This window comes from Mus caroli, unplaced genomic scaffold, assembly GCF_978045245.1.
Source record: "Mus caroli unplaced genomic scaffold, Mus_caroli_1 scaffold_12, whole genome shotgun sequence".
NCBI classification, from domain to species: domain Eukaryota; kingdom Metazoa; phylum Chordata; class Mammalia; order Rodentia; family Muridae; genus Mus; species Mus caroli.
This window is the reverse complement of record NW_028227267.1, coordinates 60,311,573-60,333,892: the sequence shown is the minus strand read 5'-3', so window position 1 is coordinate 60,333,892 and position 22,320 is coordinate 60,311,573. Positions and strand designations below refer to the sequence as shown.

Genomic DNA, 22,320 nt, shown 5'->3' with positions numbered 1-22,320 from the left:
TTTTAACTTGGGAACAAGTGAGCAGAGTGTTATTACCACGTGAGGGCACAGATCTAGGCAAGGGTCAGATGCAAGTTCCTGGCTCCATTGTAGAGATGTAGAGGGAGGCAGTTTAGGGGCAGATCTGCAGCTTGGAAGGAATCCAAGAATGAGAAACTTTGGAGTGATCTGCATGCAGATGCCATAGGACCATACAAGGTTATGTGGGAGAGGATGAAGGTGCTGACGTCTAAGGAGTGGGGCCTCCACTGGTGCCCAGGGATGCCTGGTTACAGGAGAAGCAGATGAGCTCGGAAAGTGACACTTGAGGTTGTCTGTGAAAGAAAGGTGTCCCTCGGGGAGAAGGAACAGGGCCCACTCCTTGGGCCTTGCCCTAAGCCTTCCACAGAATGGAGCTGAGGATTTCCCTTGGGGACTCTGTGCTGGGTACACAAGCCTCGTCCAGGCACTTCTAGAGTCGCAGACTGCTGATAATGCTCAGAAGTCCCAGGAGGACCATTGGATAGAATCACAAAGACAAGCAGGGCCTTGATTTAGCTCTGTCGCATGGGACCTGGGATATCTGACTTAAATCTGAGGTGTTTCCCCACTCCATGGAGACACCACTACATTGACCATGTCTCTAGGTCTATAAGCATGACACTTTAACATCTACCTTACATACACATGTTGGCATGACCCGCTCCCCACCACCCAACTCAGTCTCCTTGCCTTGACCTTCTATCTATACCCTCACCGCTCTTGGCCGTCTCCTGAGAGTGTGCTTGTCCGTACATAGATAAATATAGAGTTTACATGCCCCAGTCACCGTCTTTATTGGACTCTAACATTCCAGGCCACCACCTATCTCCCCTCTACACCACAGGGCCCACAACAATTGTTCTCATCCTTCCCATAGCTGTTAGGCCTGTTAGGCCTGTTCGTCCTGACTGGCTCATGTCTCCCTATAGAAACTGCAGATAAACTCACCTGTTGTCCACCCTTCCTGTGCCTCACAATAGCCTGGTGCTTCCCGAGGCAGCTCTCCATGCCTAATCTAGAACCTATAAGCAACAGGTATCTTTTAAAATTAATTTAATAATTTAATTTTTGGAACAGGATCTCACTGTGTAGCCCTGGCTGGCCTCAAACTCACAGACATCTGCCTACCTCTTCCGGAATTAAAGGCAGTGTTCCACCAATACCCAGCTGAAAAGCTGTCATTTTTTTTTTATTTGGTTAAGATTTTATGTGTATGTAGGTGCACCATGCGCGTATCTTGAAGGTATTCACAAGTACCAAGACTTCTTTTGTGGACCTGAATATCATCAGCTATTGTACCTCATGTTCACCAGAAAGGGATGCATATTTTATTTTTGCTGGTGGAATAATCTACGGATTACAGCAGAGTCCGTGAGTATAGTCCGGGCCTTCTCTCTCTTTACCAGCCAGTGGTCTACCTGCCTGCTTCTTCTGGTAAGAGAGATGTTCAACTCTCCCGCTTTCCCTATGGGCTTGTTTGTTTCTCCGTACAGTTTCAATGGGTTTGCTTTGTGAATGTGGAGGCTTGTCTCTAGGTGTAGAAACATTTGAGGTTTTCAGTCTCTTGATGTGAACCCTCAGTCCCTAGCAGTAATATCCTCTTCTGAGAAGTCCCCTTTGTTGCATATTAACATAGTCACCCTGCTTTTGTAGTGTCCCCTGGGGCAGCAGTGGCCTTGGTTATCAGCTTGACCTGGTGTGGAGGCCATGAAGATGCAAGCTCCCAAGCACCTATGAGGATTTTCCTTGGTTGACTTCTGTGTCAATCCCTCTGCTTACACGATCTGATCCTCTCTGAAGGATACCGATAGAACCATTCTGCTTCTGTACGTCTGGGAAAGTCATTTTATCAAATAAAGTTTTTCTGATATGAATTTTTTTTCTGTCAGGAACTTCGAGATGTTTTTCATGGTCTTCCCCTCTCTGACATGCGCAGTTTTCGGGGGAGATCTGCCATCACCCTCTGCTCTTCTATATGCGATGTGTATCATTTTCTCTTCTGTCTGTTGCTTTTATAATTTTCTCAATCAAGTAAATTGATCATATTGTGTAAAAGTGTGCTGCTACCAGATAATACATTATTTTAAATAGGGCTGTTGCAGGATATGCATTTGAAGTTTCTCTGTGTTGGTTAGGAGATGTTTGTTTGTTTGTTTGTTTGTTGTTGTTGTTGTTAACTTGGTCTAGGAAGAGAGAACCTCCATTGAGAAAACATCTCCATCAAACTGGTCTGTGAGCAAGTTTGTAGGACGTTTTAAAATTTTGATTATTGATGTGGGAAGGCACAGCCCATTGTGAGCGTGGTCACCCTGGACAAGGTGGTCTTGGACTATATAAGAAAGCAGACCGGGCATGGTGGCGCACACCTTTAATCCCAGCATTCGGGAGGCAGAGGCAGGCGGATTTCTGAGTTCGAGGCCAGCCTGGTCTACAGAGTGAGTTCCAGGACAGCCAGGGCTACACAGAGAAACCCTGTCTCAAAAAAAAAAAAAAAAAAAGAAACCAAAAAATCCCCAAAACCAAACCAAACCAAACAAAAAACCCAAAAACAAAAACAAAAAAAAAAAAGCAGACTGAGCAAGCCTTTAGGAGCGTGCCAGTAAGCAGCATCTCTCCATAAGTTCCTGCATCCATGCTCTTGCCCTGACTTCCCTTCATGAGCGTGTAAACTATAGGCTGAAATAAACCCTTTACTCACCCAAGTTGCTTCTGGTTACAGTGTTTATCATAACAATAGAAAACAAGCTAGGACACACAAGTCCTCACAATCTTCTCATTGGTGGGACAGTTTTCACAAGTAAGGCTCACTTCTCCTCTCACCACTCTCCTCATAGCTAACTGGCTAAGCTGCTCTGGCCTGTCTGGGCCTTGGTTACGGACGCTTATTACACTTGCTCATGTTATTAGGTATTAGGGCCTCAGTCTCCTTTTGTCCCAAATCAGAGGGTGGATAGAGACTCACATTTCCATGTGAATGCTTAAAACGTGTGTTGTGGGAACAGGCTGGTGTGGAAAGGAGCTGTAACTTTCTCAGAAAGCTACAATTCTCTGCTCTGTTTAAACAGTCAGCAAGTGTGCCGTCATTCCTGTTTGAAGGCACACACCCAGGACCTGCCCTTAGCCCTTTGTCCCAGATGAAATTAATGACATTGGAATTGAGTCTCTGTCATCTTGTGCTCAAATACCCTAGCAGACTCGTAACAAGAAAGAATTAGGGCACGGCTCAAACGCAGAAGTGGAAAAAGAAATGGGCTGCAGTCCACAGGGAAAGCTCCTGCTCCTTCATCTGTCTCATGGCCCAAATAGCTCAGTCCCCTCCCCCAGCTCGTGTTTATGTGCTACCTTCCTTTCTCCTGTGGCAGCTGTCAACAGACCTGTGGTCCTAAACTAGGTCAGGGAGAACGGCGATGGGTTAATACAGGCCTCCGGCTCTGTCATTCTGCGTCTTCATACCCACCTCCCGTTGTCCAGCAGGTTTTCTGTGGCATATCGGGGGATCCATGGTCCCCAGAACCAATGGGCTCCTGGGCTCATCTCTCAGACCCCTCACTGGAAGGAAACAGGAAGTCCTTACTGTCCCCAGCCCTTTGGCTCACATGTTCTCAGGTCCTTCTCATCCCACCACAACACTAAAAAAAACAACATCAGAGGCCTTACACACCTGTCACAGCAGCCAGCCAGACACACCGGTCTTCCAGAAGGCCTGTTACACGAAGGACCTTTTTCAAACCTACAAGCTCAGGCTTGGGGGTCAGGTCTTAAGACAGATCAGCAGCAGAATGCTGGTCTACAACACATGAAGTCAGATTTGATCCTCAATACCAAATACAAGTCTCAAATGGTGGTCCTTGCCTGTCATCCCCATACCCCAGAGGCTGAGGCAGGAGGGTTTTCACAAGTTTGAGGCTAAGCTGGGCTATTTGTGGGTTCCAGGCAAGCTACACCACAGCTTGAAGCCATCTTTTAAAAAAATAAAAGAAGCTAAAACAACAAATTAAAGCCAGACAAGATCCAGGTCAGGGCTCCTGGGGCAATTGAGACTGCAGACATGTACTGTATAGGGAACAGGTTTTCAGGCCAAACAAACCTTATCCCAAGGTACAGACATGATGGAAAGTCAGTGGATGTACCAGTGTGCAACAGTGGATAGAGCAGTCCCGGCCCAGACCATTCTGTTCCTCTCCAGAGCTTAGTGTTGTCTTTTTCAGTCCCAGGTAATGCTTGCAATACCCACAATACCTCTCCTTCCTTCCATACTGTTAACAATTCAGGCGCAAGCGTCCCGTTTCCTCAAGATGTTCAAGAGAACAGATAAGGTAGCCTGTGTCTAGTGTTTGGGAGGGAATGTTATTATATAAGACTCTAAGAGCACTGAAGCAGAAGTCCTGGTAAGCACAATTGGCTTGAGAGCAGAGCATCTGCCTTTCCCACTTAGAGGTTTAAAAACAGCCAGAGGGGTGGAGCAGCAGCTCAATGGTCCCATCCTGATTCTCAAACTATGGATTGTGACCCTTTAGGGGGGCACATTAGTTATTTATGTTACGATTCATAACAGTAGCAAAATTACAGTTATGAAGTAGTAGTGAAATAACTTTATGGTGGGGGAGCACCACAATATGAGGAACTGTATTCAAGGGTTGCAAGCATTAGGAGGTTGAGCTAGAACAATGGTTAAGAGTATTTCTTCCAGAGAACCTGGGTTGGATTCCTAGCACTCACATGAGCTCAGAGTCATGCGTTACTCCAGTTCCAAGGCATTCAACATCCTCTTCTGGTCTTTAAAGGCACAGACATGCTCATGGTGTTCAGATATGCATGCAGGCAACATACCCATGCACCCATACGTGTTGGGGGGGGGGAAGCAAACCATGATGATATACACCTGTGTAGCCAGAACATCTGGCCTTAGTAATTTGCCAGTACTGAATCTTAGCATGCTAATTGTGATCTCCAAAAGCCAATGCAGCCCTTCCTGGGACTCAGAACCAAATGGCAGCTATGGAAACAAAGATGGCGCTAATCAGTATTCTCTAGAGAAACAGAACTGAGAGAGACAGAGACAGAGACAGAGACAGAGACAGAGACAGAGTGAGCAAGCATGTATGTGTATGTGCACACACAGGGGAACTGATACTCTCCTGGCATCCAAGGGCACCAAGTGCCATATAGTAAACATACAGGCAACCCCCCCCCCATACACACAAGCTGTGGTCCAACTATTCCAGCAATGACTGTCTCCAATGGAAAGTCCAAGAATCTGAACAGTCATTTGGTTCATGAGGCTGGATATCTCAGGTGCTCTTTGGTATACATTGGAATCCCAAAGATGTAGGGTCTAATACCAGCCAAGGAATGAACTTGCCATCCTGAGGGAGGGCAAGTAGGTAGAGAGCAAAAGCTTCCTCCTTCCGTGTCCTTCAGATAGGCTGCCACGGTGTAGCCCAGATTTAGAGTGGATCTTCCTACTCAGATGATCTGCTTGTAGGATGGTCTTCCTACCTCAAACGATTCAATTGAGAAAACTCTCTCACAGTTGTGCCCTGGCACTTGGGATTTAGTTAATACCAGATGTCGTCAAGTTGACAACCGAGAATAACCATCACAGATGGGGAAAGAATTTCTAGGGAACTTTCTAGAAACAATGTTGGCTGAAGCTATAAAAAGGAAAGGAGGAGTTGGAAATTTTGATTTCAATATCTGCCTCTAACTTGCAACGGACATCCAATGAGTGACACACCCAAACTCCTTTCAGCAGGTGAGATGAATTTATTAGGGGTGACTTATGAAACAGAGGATGGCCAGGAACAGCTAGAATACAAATCACCCCCCCCAACACACACACACACACACACACACACACACACACACTCATAGGAAGGTCTTGTCTTCGTATGAGCAACAGACAAAGTTTGTTTATACCATCTCTGTTACACTTGGTTCAGTGTGCTCCCTGTTGTGTTAAAGGGTCAAGAGGTAGAGGTTTGGAAAACGTGAGGCACAGACACACCAGATTATGGGAAAGTTCTGTGTTTACGAGTACTCCATTCTTGTTCTCTTTAGGGATTCTGCTGTTTTTGATAAACAACCTCATGCTGTGGAGAAAACCATTTGTTTCTTCTGCAGTCTGGGTCAAAGGACGGCTAGATAGGCACTTGCTGCAAGTTAGAGGATTAGTTTCACTCTGTGACTACTCCACAGGATAAAGGCAAAAGTGGGAGTAATGGGCTCCTGCGTCAGGGGTCCCTGGACCCCTGGGTCCCTGCCTCTCCTTCTGCTGGATTGAAGGTGAACCTCAAGGATTCTTGAGCTCACCAGAGAAAGAATTTGAAGATGAACATAGCTAAAGCACTTAAGAATGAACAGCTCCCAAGAGTCTTTTTGGTCAGCTTCAATGATGTTTTCACCTTTGTGTTTGCGTTTTATGTTTTTTCTCTAATTATATGGAATTCTCCCTGAGTCCAGTCCATGTATCAGAGATTATTCCCATGTGGTAAGTCAGGGGTCCATACAGGACTGTCACAATATGTGGAGTAAGTGGTATTGGCTTTCCCCAAGGTGGGTGGGTTGGTTAGCGGGAAGGTTGGTGGGTGGGTAGGTTGGTAGGTGGGTGGGTAGGTTGGTAGGTGGGTGGGTTGGTTGGTGGGTGGGTAGGTTGGTAGGTGGGTGGGTGGGTTGGTGGGTGGGTTGGTTGGTGGGTTGGTTGGTGGGTTGGTTGGTTGGTGGGTGGGTTGGTTGGTGGGTTGGTTGGTGGGTTGGTTGGTGGGTTGGTTGGTGGGTTGGTTGGTGGGTTGGTTGGTGGGTGGGTTGGTTGGTGGGTTGGTTGGTGGGTTGGTTGGTGGGTGGGTTGGTTGGTGGGTTGGTTGGTGGGTTGGTTGGTGGGTGGGTTGGTTGGTGGGTTGGTTGGTGGGTTGGTTGGTGGGTTGGTTGGTGGGTAGGTTGGTAGGTGGGTGGGTTGGTTGGTGGGTAGGTTGGTAGGTGGGTGGGTTGGTTGGTGGGTTGGTTGGTTGGTGGGTGGGTTGTTTGGTTTGGTTGCATTAATTTCCAAGCTACTTTTCTTGGCCAGTTATTTACTCACTGCCTGACTAACCCCACCATTACCCCCTTTATAAAGAGACTCTGAACTCTTGGAGAAAACACACACTGCTTTCCAGTCTCACTTGAAACTCTGCCAGTGATTCTCAGGCTTATCTGGCACCCTCCTATAGCTGCATAGTGAGCTCAGGTGAGACAAATCGTTACCCAATCATTGCTCAAACCTTGAAGCTCAGTCGCCTCATTGTTTCATACACTGAGAAGGGCAATTGGCAGTCTCCTGTTTAATCATCAGGTTAGAAGAAACATTACAAAATATAGGCACAAGATAGCCCGGCAAGAGAGCACCAAAGGGCACGCAGAGTTCTGCTTATACACATAAGGCCTCCCCGCCTTCGCTGTCTGCTTGATGATCCACCTCTGGTATCGTGACACCTTGGTGTATACTCCCGGCAGATTCTTCTTGCCACAGCCCATGCCCCAGCTGACAATGCCCACCTGGTACCAAGTGGCTGTGTTTCTCTTTTTGTTGCAAACGAGAGCTCCTCCACTGTCACCCTAGGAAAGAAACGTTGAGGTGAAGTTGAGGGCAATAGGGAGGCTGCTCCCATAACCTGCTCAAGTGTGGGCATCTGATCAAAAGTGCTGAAGGGCTCCTATGATGGCAGCTTCTGGCTATTGTTCAGTTTTCCAGCCACAGGGGTGTGACTGTTGCATACGTAGCAAACCATGTAGGCAAAAGCAATTGGGTAAGTGACGACATGAAAGACTGATGTCTACCATCACCACCACCATCATCACCACTGAGATCGTTATTGATTTAATGTATCATTCATTTTGATATATCTTGTATCAAAGGCTTGTGCTTTTCCCACAAATTTGTTTTCTATCAGTTCAGCGCTCTCTATTTTACTCAAAAATGCAAAAAGTGAACAGAGAAAGCAAAAATCCACCATGCCTCATAGGAAGCTATTGGTTGGATCTACCAGGTACACAGATGGATATATGGCAAATGCAAAAAGAACGGTATCATGTTAAAAATGGTAACATGTTAATACTTAAATCTCCACATTTTAAATGATGTAGGGAAATAAATAAATCAGAAGCCACACTCATAAGAGAGAAGGTCCTCCACAGACTGAGACAGAGGTTAGAGCAAGGCCACACTGGGATCTAGAGAGGTGGCTATGGTTCCCCTCGTAGACCTAGGAAGGAACAGGCCTTGCCCACATCTTGATTTAGGGCTTGTGTGATCCTAAGTCATGGTAGGATCATGTATATTGATTAAAGCCCACCCACCTTGTGGTTATTTGTTACAGTGACCCTAAGAAACTGCTGTGGTATCTCATCCACCAGACAGAGAAGCCAGCCACCCTTCCCAGGTGAGCCCAACCCATTACCTGGCAGGCATCCTTCCCAGGATCTTGAGTCCCAGCACACAGCATATTCTTGGTTAATAGAGGCAAAATATAGCCACACCAATCCCATCTGTACAGATCCACTTTGACTGTCTGCAGAATTGTGGGTTGGACTCCTTTTTCACCTGAGCCAGAGGAGAAGCAAAGGAAGAGAGAGTCTCAGGGAAAATGGCCCTGAGTTGAGTGTCAGTACCCATCCATATCACACCAATGACAAAAGAACTTCTGTTCACCCAGAGACCAATCAAATGTGGGAGAGAGATAGGTATCTCTAAGACTGTCAAGATCCCCCAGGCATCCATAGTTCCCTAGTACTAGATCCCTGCTAAGTCTCGGCCTGAGTTCAGCATCTTCCAACCCTATAGTAGGCACAAGCCCCAGCTGGAGTCCTGAAAATGTGTTTTGTTTGAATGCATGATGGTCAAGAAAACTGAGGCAGATAGAGGGGCTTGTAACACTCTAGGACCCTTGAGACATTCACCAAGTAGGAGCTCACCACCCAGGGGGTGGATGCTTTCTTTCTCTTTAGGAATTGTCAAATCTTGTGTCTAGAATGCTTCCAGAGCAGAGAAAAGGTCAAAGCATATGTGTTGAAGGAAATGATACCTGAGGACTTTGGGGCTAAAAACTTCGTTTTGTTTTGTTTTTCTTTCTTTCTTTTAAGCTCATAAAATCATCAGTGACTGACTCAGACTGGGACTTTGGAACAGCACTAGAACACAGGTCCATCCACATAAGGACCTGCAATGGAGGAACAGCATGACCTGCAAAGTGTCCCCTGCTAATTGATTATGGAACAAGACATGCTGTGGTGGTTTGAATATGCTTAGCCCACAAGAAATGGTACTATTAGGAGGTGTGACCTTGTTGGAATAGGTGTGGTCTTCTTAGAGGAAGTATGTCACTGTGTAGGCAGGATTTGAGGGCTCCTAGCTCAAGCCCCACCCTGTGTGAAAGAAAACCTCCTCCTCCCCACTGCCAGAGTCTCCTGGCTGCCCTTGGGTTAAGATGTGGAACTCTCAATTCCTTCTCCTGCAATGTGTCTACCTGCATGCCACCATGCTTCCTGCCATGATGATAATGGACTGAACCTCTGAAACCGTAAAGACAGCCCCAGTTAAATATTTGCCTCTTGTAAGAGCTGCCTCCATCACAGTGTCTCTTCACAGCAGTGAAACCCTAAGACAACATGCTTACCAAGAAGATGGACAAATGGGATTAGTTGGCAGGAGTGGCTGGGAAGGGGGTCTAGAAGTGGACTGTTGCTGGCTTCTATAAAGGGCACGTCACAGACTTAGCTGATTTTTACCCCCCCCCCGGCCTGAATCTATGGCTTTCAAATAGTTAGAGACCTTGACTTTACAAAAGCAATACAGATACCGTCATGTGGAGCCAAGTCAGTCCATACTGCTGCCCTGTGTCCTTTCATGGTCCCTCAGAATTCTACTGAGTGACCTTTCATCCTTGGTTTCCCCAGAAGTTCTGCCCAGGGCTCATGTTCTATAGCACACAATTTGTTCCAGGTCCCCGAAGTTTTATGAAGGCTGACTGTTTGGGGGTACTGAGGATATGTTATGTCATGGGCCTTCAGTGAGAGCCGAAGTCATCATATCCACTAGACAGAATTTCAAGGCCAGCAGAGCTTCTAGAATTTTCTAATCCTTCTGAACACCAGCCACATGCCACCCTGTATATCCAATCTAGTCACGTACTAGTATTAGTAACGCCCCATCCTGTCACCCAGCAGTTCCTCCATGCCTGTATGTCGGAGACTTCTGAAGTGCAGATAGGTATCCTGTTGATACTCAAGTTTAATGGGGATTTGAGCAAGAGCAAAGCTATGTCGTTGTCCAGGAGCCAGTCATCAAACTTTGGGTGCAAGAATAACTTGTCCACTTTCTGATACTTTATGCCCTTTGTGCTGAGGTCTTCAGTGCCATGAATGATCTCCAATTTAGAGCTGATTTAAAATAAGAAGAGAGAGAAAATGTAAATGATAGAAGTGGAGGTGTGAGATTCCCTAGGGATTCTGCCCCCAGTGGCTATGATCAAGGGCTTGTCTCATTGTAGAGCAGAAGTCCAGAAAGACTCATGAGACTCGAGGACTTGTACACCAGCCCAGAGCTGGTGATGTGTGCTCAAGGACTAGAGCCCCAACCTCACACCCCAAGGTCTCAAACGTCTCTGATTTTGCACCTGTGCTCCACCCTCTGAGTCTCCAACAAGAGCAAGCAATTAGTGATAGGCTTCCCTTTTGTCTATATGGAGTTTCTTTTCATTTGTCTTTTAAGACAAGTTCTCTCTATGTAGCCTAGGCTCGCCCATGACAAATAATCTTCTAGGCTCACCCTCCAGAGTGCTAGGTGACAGGCATGCACTGCCATAACCAGCTTAGAAAAAGTGCTTTTTGAGAAGTCAGATCATGCCCGAAGATGCTTAGCAGCATGAAATGCCTGGAGCTCACAAGAAGATACATTGAATCCTGGGAGGAGATCTGCTTACTTCCCAGAATCCAGAAGGACTACTGAGCCATACAGGCCATTTTAGCACCTGAGGGGACAAGCATTTCATTACACACTAGTTAAGAAGAAATTTCTAACTTAAACTTGTTGGCACAGGCCTGCAGGATCAGCTACTTGGGAAACTTAGGCAAAAGAATGACCAATTCAAGGCCTCTTCAAGCTACAGAATGAGTTCAAGGCCAGCCTAGAAACTTACTAAGATGCCTTGAAATAAAAAGCAATGGATGTCTGAGTTTGAGGCCAGCCTGATCTGCAGAGCCAGGACAACCAGGGCTACACAGAGAAACCCTGCCTCAACCTAGCATGGTCCCCTAGGCTCAATCCCTGGTGCCGCCACCCACCCTGAACCTGTCCCCCGTGTGTCTTCCAGGAATACTCACTTGTTTAGTTGGTCAAAGCAATGGGATGCAGATAGAACCCACCACTCATTGAGAATAGATCCCCCACAGAGATGACTACCATGATTCATAATCCCCACATGCCAGGGGAACTCCAAGATGTTTGCAGGTTTGCCTCCCACGATAGCAGAAACATTAAGTTGTTGGGATCTGCCACTCATTCGCCGGCCACATACCCCTCAAAGAGACGGGGAAGAGGAAGAAAGTTTTAGGGTCTAGAAGTCAAGTCTGAGGGGCCTGGAAAAAGTTTACCTTACAGGCCTGTCCTTCCCCCACACACAGGCAAGAAGGGCTCAACAAAGGGACATAGATATAAAACCCACACTAATCCAAGCCCCCCCACACACACACATAGGCCTCTCAAGAGCTTGGCTACACATGTGTGGAGAACACGGGAGGTTACTTTCACTGCCACCTGCTTCTTAGAGTGCTCCTGTAGGGCCCAGAAGAAGGGAGACTCAAAGCCACATGGTGGGCAGCTGGATCTTGCTACTCCCCTAGGACTGTGTAGCAATGCCTCTTTCTTTAAACCATTCCTCACTGTCCCCTGAAATATGCTATAGGTCTGGTGTTGCACTGTGCATCAGAAAACCAATCATGGAAAGAAGATGGCTTAGTCCCACCGGCTCTCTGGTTCCTGTCCTGCTTTTCCTATTGTGGTTAGGGAACACACTTTCGTGCAACTTTAATTCCAAGGATCATTCTAGTCCTCCCCAGAAGCGAGTTTGGCAGTTCCTATGGGGCAGAGTTGTTTTGACATCTCTTGATGTCTTTTCCCCCTCCTCTCCCTGTTTCCTCTTTTCTTTTCTTTTTCCTCATTTTTCTCTTCCTTTTCTACCTCCTCTTCCTCCTTCTCAGTACCGTGGCTCAACCCCTGGGCCTGGGGCATGCTAAGCAAGCATGCTACCCCTAAGCCTCCCCATACCCTTCCAGTATTATTCCAACTAGAGAAGCAAATGCAATAAAATCTACAGTATCGCATACTCACTGTTTGCAAAGCACTGTCCCATTTGGCCTAGCATCATCACTGCCCTGTTTTAAAGAGTGAAGCCTAAGGCTGGAAATCGGGTAAAGGCCCAACAGCTACTATACAGCAGAGAAGGGTCAGGAACATGGGTGAAGATCTAATGGTGATGGCACTCTCACAGTTCTTATAGGAAAATATAGCAGTATTTCTAGACCAGCTCTCTCTAGTCACAATCTCCATCCGTGTGCCATCCTAGTCCCCACTCTACCGAATGCTCTCTCACACACTTCTGTCCCAGAACTTCACCACATATACCCTGCTAACATATCCCTGAGACCACATATGCTACCTCTGTGTAGCACTACTACATACTTTATACCACAAACCCTATCCACACAGTCTCACTTCACGCCCTGTTCCCATCTAAGTCATCACCTGTCACCAAAGACCTACACCACCCCAGGATTCCACCATATAGCCCACTCCCATATACACCACCATCATAGAACTCCATCACCATAGAACTTTACCACACAACCCACCGCCACACAACCCCATCACCAACTCACACACCAACACCACCAACCCCTACCACACAATCACGCCACACACCCACCATTCATCACCAATCACTGTGTCACCACCTAACATTGCCACCCCCACGACCAACCATTGCTTCTCTGTTTTTCCATTTCTTTCCCAACATCATAGCCTGCTTTCAATTCCCTAGAAGTGACCTGCAGCTTCCTGCCTCAGGGCCCCTCCCCTTTCTCCTCCCTGATCTGTGCCCCTGAGTGTCCTTGGCATCTTAGCTCAATCGGAAAGTGAGTTTTGCTGATCTGGGCAAAATTGAGACAGGAGAAGCTGGAGTTTGAGGCTAGCGTGGGTTATGGGGGGTACTCTGTGTGTGTGTGTGTGTGTGTGTGTGTGTGTGTGTGTGTGTGTGTGTGATGTAATTTTAAATTACCTTTATTGCAATATCATTTTTGTATGAGATGTTCTCCTCAGAACACCAGCAATAGTCAGCAAATGTTTGCAAACTCTTGACATCGGCTCCTCTCATTAGAGTCTAATCTCCATGCGGGCAGGAGCCTTATGTGACTAATTCTTATGGCCACACCACCTAGGCAAGAGACTGGTACGTTGCAGGAGCCCAGTACACAGTGCTGGAATAAATGGATGTATTGGGGATGGTATAAACTGGACAGATGGATAGATGGAGTAGGTGGATAAATGTGTGGATAGGTGGGTGGACCAGATGAGTGTGTAGATGTACTAGCAAGATAGTATCCATCCATAGGGCAGTATTAATGGTAAAACTGCTTGAACCACCAGTGTCAGGAAGAGGTGGCCAGAGACTGAGGAGCCTTTGTTCAAAGGCATCAACCCTTTGAGCTCCCAAATCAGGAAGCCAAGGAAGAGGGAGAGTGGGCGATTGGCAGAAGTGCCATTGCATTTGAGGGAGTCTGCAGAAGTGTCATTGCAGGAATCCCTGCCTTGTCTCCCCTGCTCGTATCAAGGAGGCATATTTTCCCTTCCTGATGGACCCCAGCATCCTACAAGGCACCTGCAATCTAATCTCAGACAGAGACAGTTGGCATTCCAGCAAGAGAACCTTAGAATTACAGTACAGTAAAACAGGCATGTTGGTCTGGGGTGGGAGAAACTAAATGTGGATTTGAGATGACTGCTTTGAACATGTACACAAAATGATGTCATTCGAAATCAGGTTGGGTTCACAAAATGACTCGTTTTAGTCCTTCCCTCATTTTGAAACATAGTGCCATCTGTCACCTGTTGAGGATCTTCCCTGAGTCAGCTACTGTGCAGCGTGCATGGGCAACAGACTCCTAATAATCCCCCAAGTCCTCCTCGGGGTATCTGCAGTCCCACTTTACAGGTGAAGAAAGAAGCTCATCGCTCAAGCTCACGCAAAAGCAGGGGCAGAGAGGGACTTCCAGCTAGTCCAACTGTTTCTAAACCCAGCTACCCCCTTTCTGCTCAGAGCTTCTGTAATAGTACATACCGCCCAACCTGCCCAACCTTTAAAAGCCTTAATTGGACCGATAGCGTGTGGTTTGGATAATTGCTCACTGGGGTGAACCTGAGAGGTTCTAGTCAAACACTGATTGTCAGGACCCTATCCACCCAGAAGGCAGGCTTTTGAGGATGGAGGTGGGAGCAAGGCTTCCTTGGAGAGCTGGGTCTGATTGAGTGCTTAAGAGACTATTGCTGTCTTCTGGGAAATGCAGTCTGATGGTGCATCTAGGCTTAGCAGAACTGCCAGCCATCTGGGTGTTGGTGAGAGGTGGAGTCCTGCAGCCCTGAGAAATGTCTCTCAGGAGCAAATGGAAAGAGTCCTCTGAAGTCTTGGGATGGATGGCGGTGCGTAGCCATGCAGGCTTCAGAGCTGAGTAATGACTGATAGTGGTCCACACTGCCCTATGGATGGGTACTATCTTGCTAGATTTAAACCCTGTAATCATCCCATCAGTGTCACTGTCAAGAGCAGACAGAGCGGAGGAGATAGCTCAGTAAAGTGCTTGCTATGCAAGTGCCAAGGCCTGAGTTTGATCCTGCAGAACCCAGGTAAGATGCTGAGCACAGCAGTGGGTACCCTCACTGGTGATGTGGAGACAACCACATCCCTGGGACTTGTTGGCTGGCCAGTCTAGAAGAACCAAGGAGCTCAGAATCTCGACAAAGATTGGCCTATCTGGGCCCTGCAGGTTTCTCCACTCTGTGCTGAGCCCTTTTCCCCTTGCTGGCCTGTCTGCCTCTGCAATGCTCTTTTTGTGTGCGAGTCTTTACCCCGTGCTTGCAAGTAAGTGTGCCTCCCCATCAGGGAAAGCAAATATCACGAGTGCAGAAAGACTCTACCTGACCAGCCAATTCCGTCGGCTCTACCCAGGTTTCCAACAACACCAGTCTGTTTTGTCTGTTTCCTGCCATTGTATAAGACAGACAGCAAGGTTTACTCAGGGGTTTTGTTGCCATACTGGGGGTGGACTTTAGGGTTCCTTGCTTGCAGGAAAGTACCCTACTGGTGAGTGGCTATCCTCAACCCTCTTCACTTTTTATATTGGGAACAGAATCTCATTAAGTTGTCCAGGCTAGTCTTGAACTCACTCTGTAGCCTAGGCTACACTTGAACCTGAGATCCCCTTGAGCCATCGTCCTCAGTAGCTAGATTAGAGGCCCAAACCAACAGCCCAGCTTTTGTGTTTGTTTAAGGCCCATCCCTACCACCATACTGAGGAAAACTCTGTCCTCCTCTACTGTAAATACAGTCTCTAAAACAGCACACCCTGTGGCAGAGGCTTGAAATTTGTTGACCACCTCATTGACCCAAACTGTATACGTTCTCTGTACTCAAACAGGAGCCCATCACAGGGGATACTGATGCCTTGCTTGAGTGCTGTAATATATTAGACTTGGCATTAGATCATTCAGAAGGTTTTCAGCATGGTGGAAGAAGGAAGAGACTCTCTGCAGATCCTGCTGGACTTAAGCCTTCCTGATGTAGCCACTCTGCACCAGTGACCCAACAGCTGGGTGCCTATTCTGAAATGTGTACTGGTATGGCCATTCACTCTGGGAAACTCTAGTATCTACTCAGATGCAAATTTCTCTCTCTCTCTCTCTCTCTCTCTCTCTCTCACACACACACACACACACACACACACAGAAAAACCAGGCTCCCCAACCCCCAACAATTTTAAAGGACAGGTGGTATAAGGATCCCAGTGATCATTTGGTCAAGAACCAGCTGCCTCAGATCCCTAAACCCTGCCCCACCCCTGCCCCAAAGTACTGAATCACTACCCCTGGGAAGTTTCCTTTGGAACTAGTTCCCGGGTGATTCTACCACCCCTTAGGGACTGAGCCACAGAGTCCCCAGAAACCTACATGCCAGTGAGCTACGTGCCCCAAACAACAGGAGGACCAATGGCAGCAACAGGCCTGTTCTTCTGCCCTTCCATCGTTTCATCAGCTTGCCTGCACATCAGCAATGGGGAGCTCCAACACTGAGGCAGGTGATGGCAGGCTGGGCCTAGATGAGCACTGAGATCACAATGGGCCTGGGTGGGCCACCCTAAGCAGCAGGTGGCCTCCTGAGACCTCCAGGAGATGGAGGATAGGAAGGGTGTAATGACCTGGGTGACAGTGGAATCCCAACAGACTGGTTTGTAGATGCCCCAGGACACAATGGCTGGAGGCACAGCCTTAATGAATAAGGAAGGAAGCTGAGGTATGTCAAATAAATCAGATGACACAGCAGAGATACCAGTGCACACTCTGTGGGAGAGAGCTCATGTCACCAGAGATACGACCAATAGGACGTTGGGGGAGTCACTTGACTTTGAGTCTCATATTTGTCCAACAATAGGTGATGATACATCTCTGTGGCATTGGAAGGGTTAATGCACCGAGACAGATGTTCTCAACCTTCCTGATGCTATGACTCTTAAACACAGTCCCTTCTGTTATGGTGATCCCCAACCCATAAATTATTTCCATTGCTACTCCATAACTGTATTTTGCTACTGTTATAAATCATGCTGTAAATATCTGTGTTTTCCTATAGCCTCAGGTGACCCCTGTTAAAGGGTGGGGACCCACAGGTTGAGAACAGCTACACTAAGGCAGGTATCCCCGCGCAGGAGCAGTCATATTTTGAGCCTCTGATATAACCCTCAGGTTTGCTTACTGTCTCCCAGCAGAGACAGAACCTTGGCCACCAGCTCCTCTCAACAGGAAGCTCTCAGCCCCAGGCCCTGGGGACAATCCCTCTGTGGGGAGCTAAGGTGGAACCCCCTGCACTCATTTCTCATTTGTGTTTGCTCCTAGCCCTATTGAGCCCACCTGGGAGGATGCAACCAGAGGAACAGTAGGTATTCTCTGAGCTCTGGGAACTCTCAGGCAATCTGAGCGGAAAGAGCAAAGAGAGTGCCTTAACACCACGGAGAAAGGGTGTCACTAAGGGTCAGGACAGGGTCATGGTGCTGGCTGAGGGAGGGGCCATGAGGCAGAGTTCTCCCGAGGAAAAAGCTGAGCCTCTAATCAGCCTGGAGATAGAGCAGGCGGAATTTGCTGTGCTGTCTGGAGGCAGCTCAGTCCAATCAAGGGCTCATAAGCACAAGGTTGTGTTTGGTCCCCAGAACCCACACAGAGATAAAAGTCACGTATAATACCCTTGTAATCTCAGTGTTGGGGAGGCAGAAACAGGCAGATCTCTTGGTGCTTTCTAGCCAGGAAGCCTAGTCTACTTGATGAGTGAGTTCCAGACCATTGAGAAAATTCTATTTCAAAGTAAAGAAATGGCCTCCGTCTCAGGAAGAGCACCCAGGTTATCCTCTGGCTTCAACACCCAGGTTATCCTCTGGCTTCAATACCCAGGTTATCCTCTGGCTTCTTTCTGTATGTTCACCTCCACACACACAGACAAGCCCGCACAAGCGTGCACGCACGTGCACGCACACACACACACCCTAAATATACTAATGTAATTTTTTTTAAGTCTTGGAAATGTCCATCTGAATGACTGCCTCATGAAAGGTTAAACAGTTCATTATGGATGCGAGATTCGTCATAAGGGGAATGAGTAACATGGCCACCCGCTGTAAGCTGAGTTTTGGAATTCATCAAGTAGGCTCCTATCTTTTCACTGCCAGTGAGGGGCAGAAATGATGGGAAAGCTCCCCCCTTTGTTTCTTACAACAGAGCCTGTGATTCTCACTATTTATAAATACTTGGGCCCTGGGGTTGGGGTGGGGGCAGGGTCACTTGTGCATGTAAAATGGAGTAAGCCATTCAGAGAGATTTTCCAGAACTTCCCGTACACGCCATCCCCACCCCGCTGTTCTACATAGCTTCCAGGAGAACACATTTGTGTTATCCCCATTTGTGCCCCAAACAATCTCCAAGCACTCGCATTTTAACCAAAACATAGGATCAGGCCTGGTGGCACAGGTCTGTAATCCCAGGCCTGAGGAAGGAGGCAAAGACAAGAAGATTGTAAGTTCAAGGCCAGCCTGGACTACAGAATGAGTTCAAGACCAGATTGAGTAACTTAGGTCTTATTTCAAAATAGAAAGGAAAAAAAAAGGAGGGTTGGGGTTGCAGCTTAGTGTACAGCACTGGCCTAGCACGTGTGACGTTATGGGTTCAAGGCCCCTGTTCTGAAAATGTGGAAGGAAGGAAATGAAAGAAAATATAAGTCAAGCATTTGTAGCGGTTTTATTTGCAACCACTAAGCCCCAGTAAGAACCTACATGCCCAGGCTTAGGGGACTGGCTCCACAGGTGGCTCACCGACACAGTGCTAAGACTGCTCAGCCATGAAGAGGAGCCATTGCTGAACCTGCCGGCACAAAACACAAGTGTGCTAGGCCAATGACGAAACTGAACATACATTGCCCCTTGCCATATGATCCCAATAGTATGTCATTCCAGAAAGACACAACCATGGCAGAGAGAGAGCGCCTGCCACGGACAGGGCCCAGAGCTCAGGGAGAGATGGGAGCAGAGGAGGAAAGGGCCCTGCGTCTACTGTACAGGCAGGTGCATGTCTTTCCATTCACAGGGCCTCCAAATGGCACACTTGCTCCACAGAAGTGACAACTCGAAAGCCAGACTTTTAAAATGCTGCTGTACTTTGTACACAAACAAATCCCCCAATATAAAAAACAGAAGTGGTGGTCCCGCTGTGGTTTGAAAGTGAAATGTCCCCTAAGTGCATCTCTCTCTCTCTCTCTCTCTCTCTCTCTCTCTCTCTCTCTCTCTGTGTGTGTGTGTGTGTGTGTGTGTGTGTGTGTGTATGTGTGTGTGTGTGGTGTATGTATTGAGTTGGGTCTCTCTCTCTATTACCTTCTGCCTTATTCTCTTGATACAGTCTCTTACTGAACCTGAATCTTGCTGTTTGGGCTAGATTGGCCAGCAAGTTATTGGGTTCCTCTTGCTCCACCTCCCTACTGCTGGGATCACAGTTGTGTGCAGCCATACCCAGACATTAGGCAGATCTGAGGATGCAAATTCAAGTTCCTGTGCTTGCACAGTGCTCTTCGCCTCTGAGTCACTTCCCTCTCTCATGGGCCTGCATACTCAACTCTCTACTGTCATAATGTGACCAGCTATAAACGCTCATTGTCACTAGAGCAACCAGCCCTCCCCTAACCATGGTGGACTGTGCACACTCTGGAACCTGCCGAGTCACCCAAGAAAGTAGCAAATATACCCCATTTGCTGACAGCACCTCCGCTGGAATTCTAAGGCCCACCATGTGAGGAGAAATCGGTTTTTAATACTGTCTTTCTCTGTGAAAGACACACACACATATGCGTGCGCATGTGCCAGAGGGAGAGAGAGAGAGAGAGAGAGAGAGAGAGAGAGAGAGAGTATGCTTAAGGGACATTTCACAAGGCCTCCACCACAAGATAACATAGGCCGACTGGATAAGTTAAGGACAAAGTTGCTGAAAATTCTTCAGTTCCCAGCTTCCAGCCAGGCAACTTTCTGTGTCCTCCTGTCACCCTTCCTCATTCCTGTGTGTGTGCGTTCATGTGTGTGTGTGTGTGTATGTGTATACCTGTTACTCTTACAAAACTATTCTAATAAGGACACTCTCCTGTATGCCAGGGCCCCACTCAGTTAACTTTAAATGTCATCCTTATTAGTTCAGCCTCCCAAACCGGCCTCCCAGTGGGTTAGGAACACAAACCTCGTTTAGAATACATACACAGCACTTCTCAGGCAATACTGACGGTAAATAAATAAATAAAACAGAGGAAAGGGGGTTCAGAGCATACTGCTGGGTACAGAACTTGGGAGAGAAACAGCGGCTAATGGGGGCATGCTCTTGAGAGGCATAGCCCGATAACAAAGATATTATGTACACACTAAAGGCTGGAGGCATGTAGCCAGGTAACAGTCACCTTGTTTTGCTTCCGTGACTGGGATTTGAAGTCAGGGGCAAGTCCAGATTTCAGTGTATAATTTACATTATAATATCAGCTATTCTGCTGCTGGAACCCTAGAGTTTGGCTGGAAGGCAGCCCCTAAGCTCTCCCAGTCAACAGATCTCAGGCTTCCCATAAGAAAGGAGGGGACTTTCCTCTCGCAAGGCTCTTGTCCCTACCTATAAAACAGCCCTGCCCAATCTCTGGCTGCACAGGGGACTTTCACTGTGGCTCTAAGGAGCAAAGCCCCTGTCCAGATGCCCTGGGAGCTGTGTCCTTGTGAGGTCTGTGCTCTGAACCCCAGGCCAAGAACCTGCGGAGCCAGGTCAAAGGAGGACATGGCCTGTGGGCTTGTATCAGCTACCACTACCTTCCATGACCCAGTTTAAGTCTCCATGGCATCTGCTGCCCAGGCAGGAAACACATCAACACAAGTTGGGGGAGGAGAGCGGAGGAGCTATTTGGGGCAGGAGACAGATTAGGAAACAGACATTGTTCCCTGCGGATCGCAGCCTTGCTGTTTTCCCTTTTGGATTTCAGCTCTGCCCTGATTCTTTCTTGCATGAGACCAGTGGGATCACTGCGTGCAGTGCTACAGAAGTTCAATTCCGGATCTGGAGACTGTGGGATCGGGGTGCAAGGCTGGAGAGGGCCCTGACCTTATATTCCAGGAGAACCTGCCTGATGACTGTCCATCTTCCCGGAGATGAAAGTGCTGGGACAGCTGAGGAAGGTGGACCTAGACTGAGGGTTCAGTAACCCTTCTCTTGGGCCTCTCACAACTATCTGAATCCCTGAGGTGGAATTAGGGAGGTTGACAGCTATGAGGGCAGGGCCGAGCTCAGCTAGGGAGGAGCTGGAATTTCAACCCTACAAACTTGGATGGAGTCATTTTGATGTTGGCATGAACATCATGGACATTGTAGCAACTAAAGAGACTAGCCAAAGCAATCAGCCATGAGAGTAGAGAGACTCTCTCCTTCCTAGACCCCGGGAAAACCACAGGGGTGAAGAAGGGGCCATCAGTGGGAACTGGACCAGTGACAGCACTGTGACCTAACCAGGAAGGGAACAGGAAAGAAATACCCCACTGGCCCTCTCACTTCCTGCTCTGGTGCTTTGGTTACTGCTTTCTGGGGTTGGGGGTGGGGCGTCTGACAGCATCCAGTGGCTCAGGCCTTAGGAGACAGCCCTCTAGGACCCTGGTAAGAACAGCAAATAGATCTAAAGAGGGAGAACTGGGTCAAATGGTGAAGTAAGAGCCAGCATCTTCTAGAACTTTCTTGTGGTGGGTGAGTTGGCTGCTGAGTCGAGCTGAGTCAGGACTAAGGAGGACACCTGTGATTAAGTGTCATGGTGTGGTATGCACTGTGCTATGCTTGGGCCAGCGAGTGCTAGCTCACCCCTCCTGGCAACGCTCTGCCGATTGGTGGGTCACCACATCAGAGCCTGTATTTTAACTGAGTGCCTTCTCTGCATGCCAGCTCAGGTAGGACATATTTCTTACTGTCACCTGTAAGGTATCATATTGTACCTTATAATCCCTTTCCCATAATCCTTAGAAAATAGATGGATGACATAAAATAGAATGAAGTCATATAAATTATATATATATGAAATATATGTGTCTGAAATTATACATACATATATATGTGTGCTTGCATAGTGAAAGTAATCACTAGAAGATCCTATGAAGTGATATATAATATATAATTTTAGAAGTGACACACATTTGAAGACGTGAGCCTTCCGTATCTTGCATTTTCCTGTATCCTTTTTATGTATTGCTCACCAAGTATCCAAATGAATACATGCAAAAATAAACTCCCGTGTCCTATGCTAGATTGACTGACCTAGAAAATATCTAGAGATGTAGCCACCATTTGTCCCTGGATGCCTGGTATAGCACTGGTCTTCAGACATGGTCTTGTGGTTTTCTAAGCCCAAATTCTTAGCCTTTGTGTTGTGCCTGGCAACAAGCTACCCTTTGTTTGCCCTGGAAGGG

General features: G+C 47.6%; 1 protein-coding gene across 1 annotated transcript; it reads right to left on the bottom strand.

The window, feature by feature from the left end:
• Positions 1–7,329: 7,329 nt before the first annotated feature.
• LOC110309670 (serine protease 52) lies at positions 7,330–16,376 on the bottom strand. The gene is made up of 5 exons (XM_021182399.1): positions 16,268–16,376; positions 11,374–11,569; positions 10,184–10,431; positions 8,454–8,596; positions 7,330–7,611 (listed from the first exon to the last, which is right to left on the bottom strand). Exons 1-5 carry the CDS (start codon positions 16,347–16,349, stop codon positions 7,345–7,347), a joined length of 936 nt encoding a protein of 311 aa, XP_021038058.1. The 5' UTR covers positions 16,350–16,376; the 3' UTR covers positions 7,330–7,344.
• Between the last annotated feature and the right edge of the window lie 5,944 nt (positions 16,377–22,320).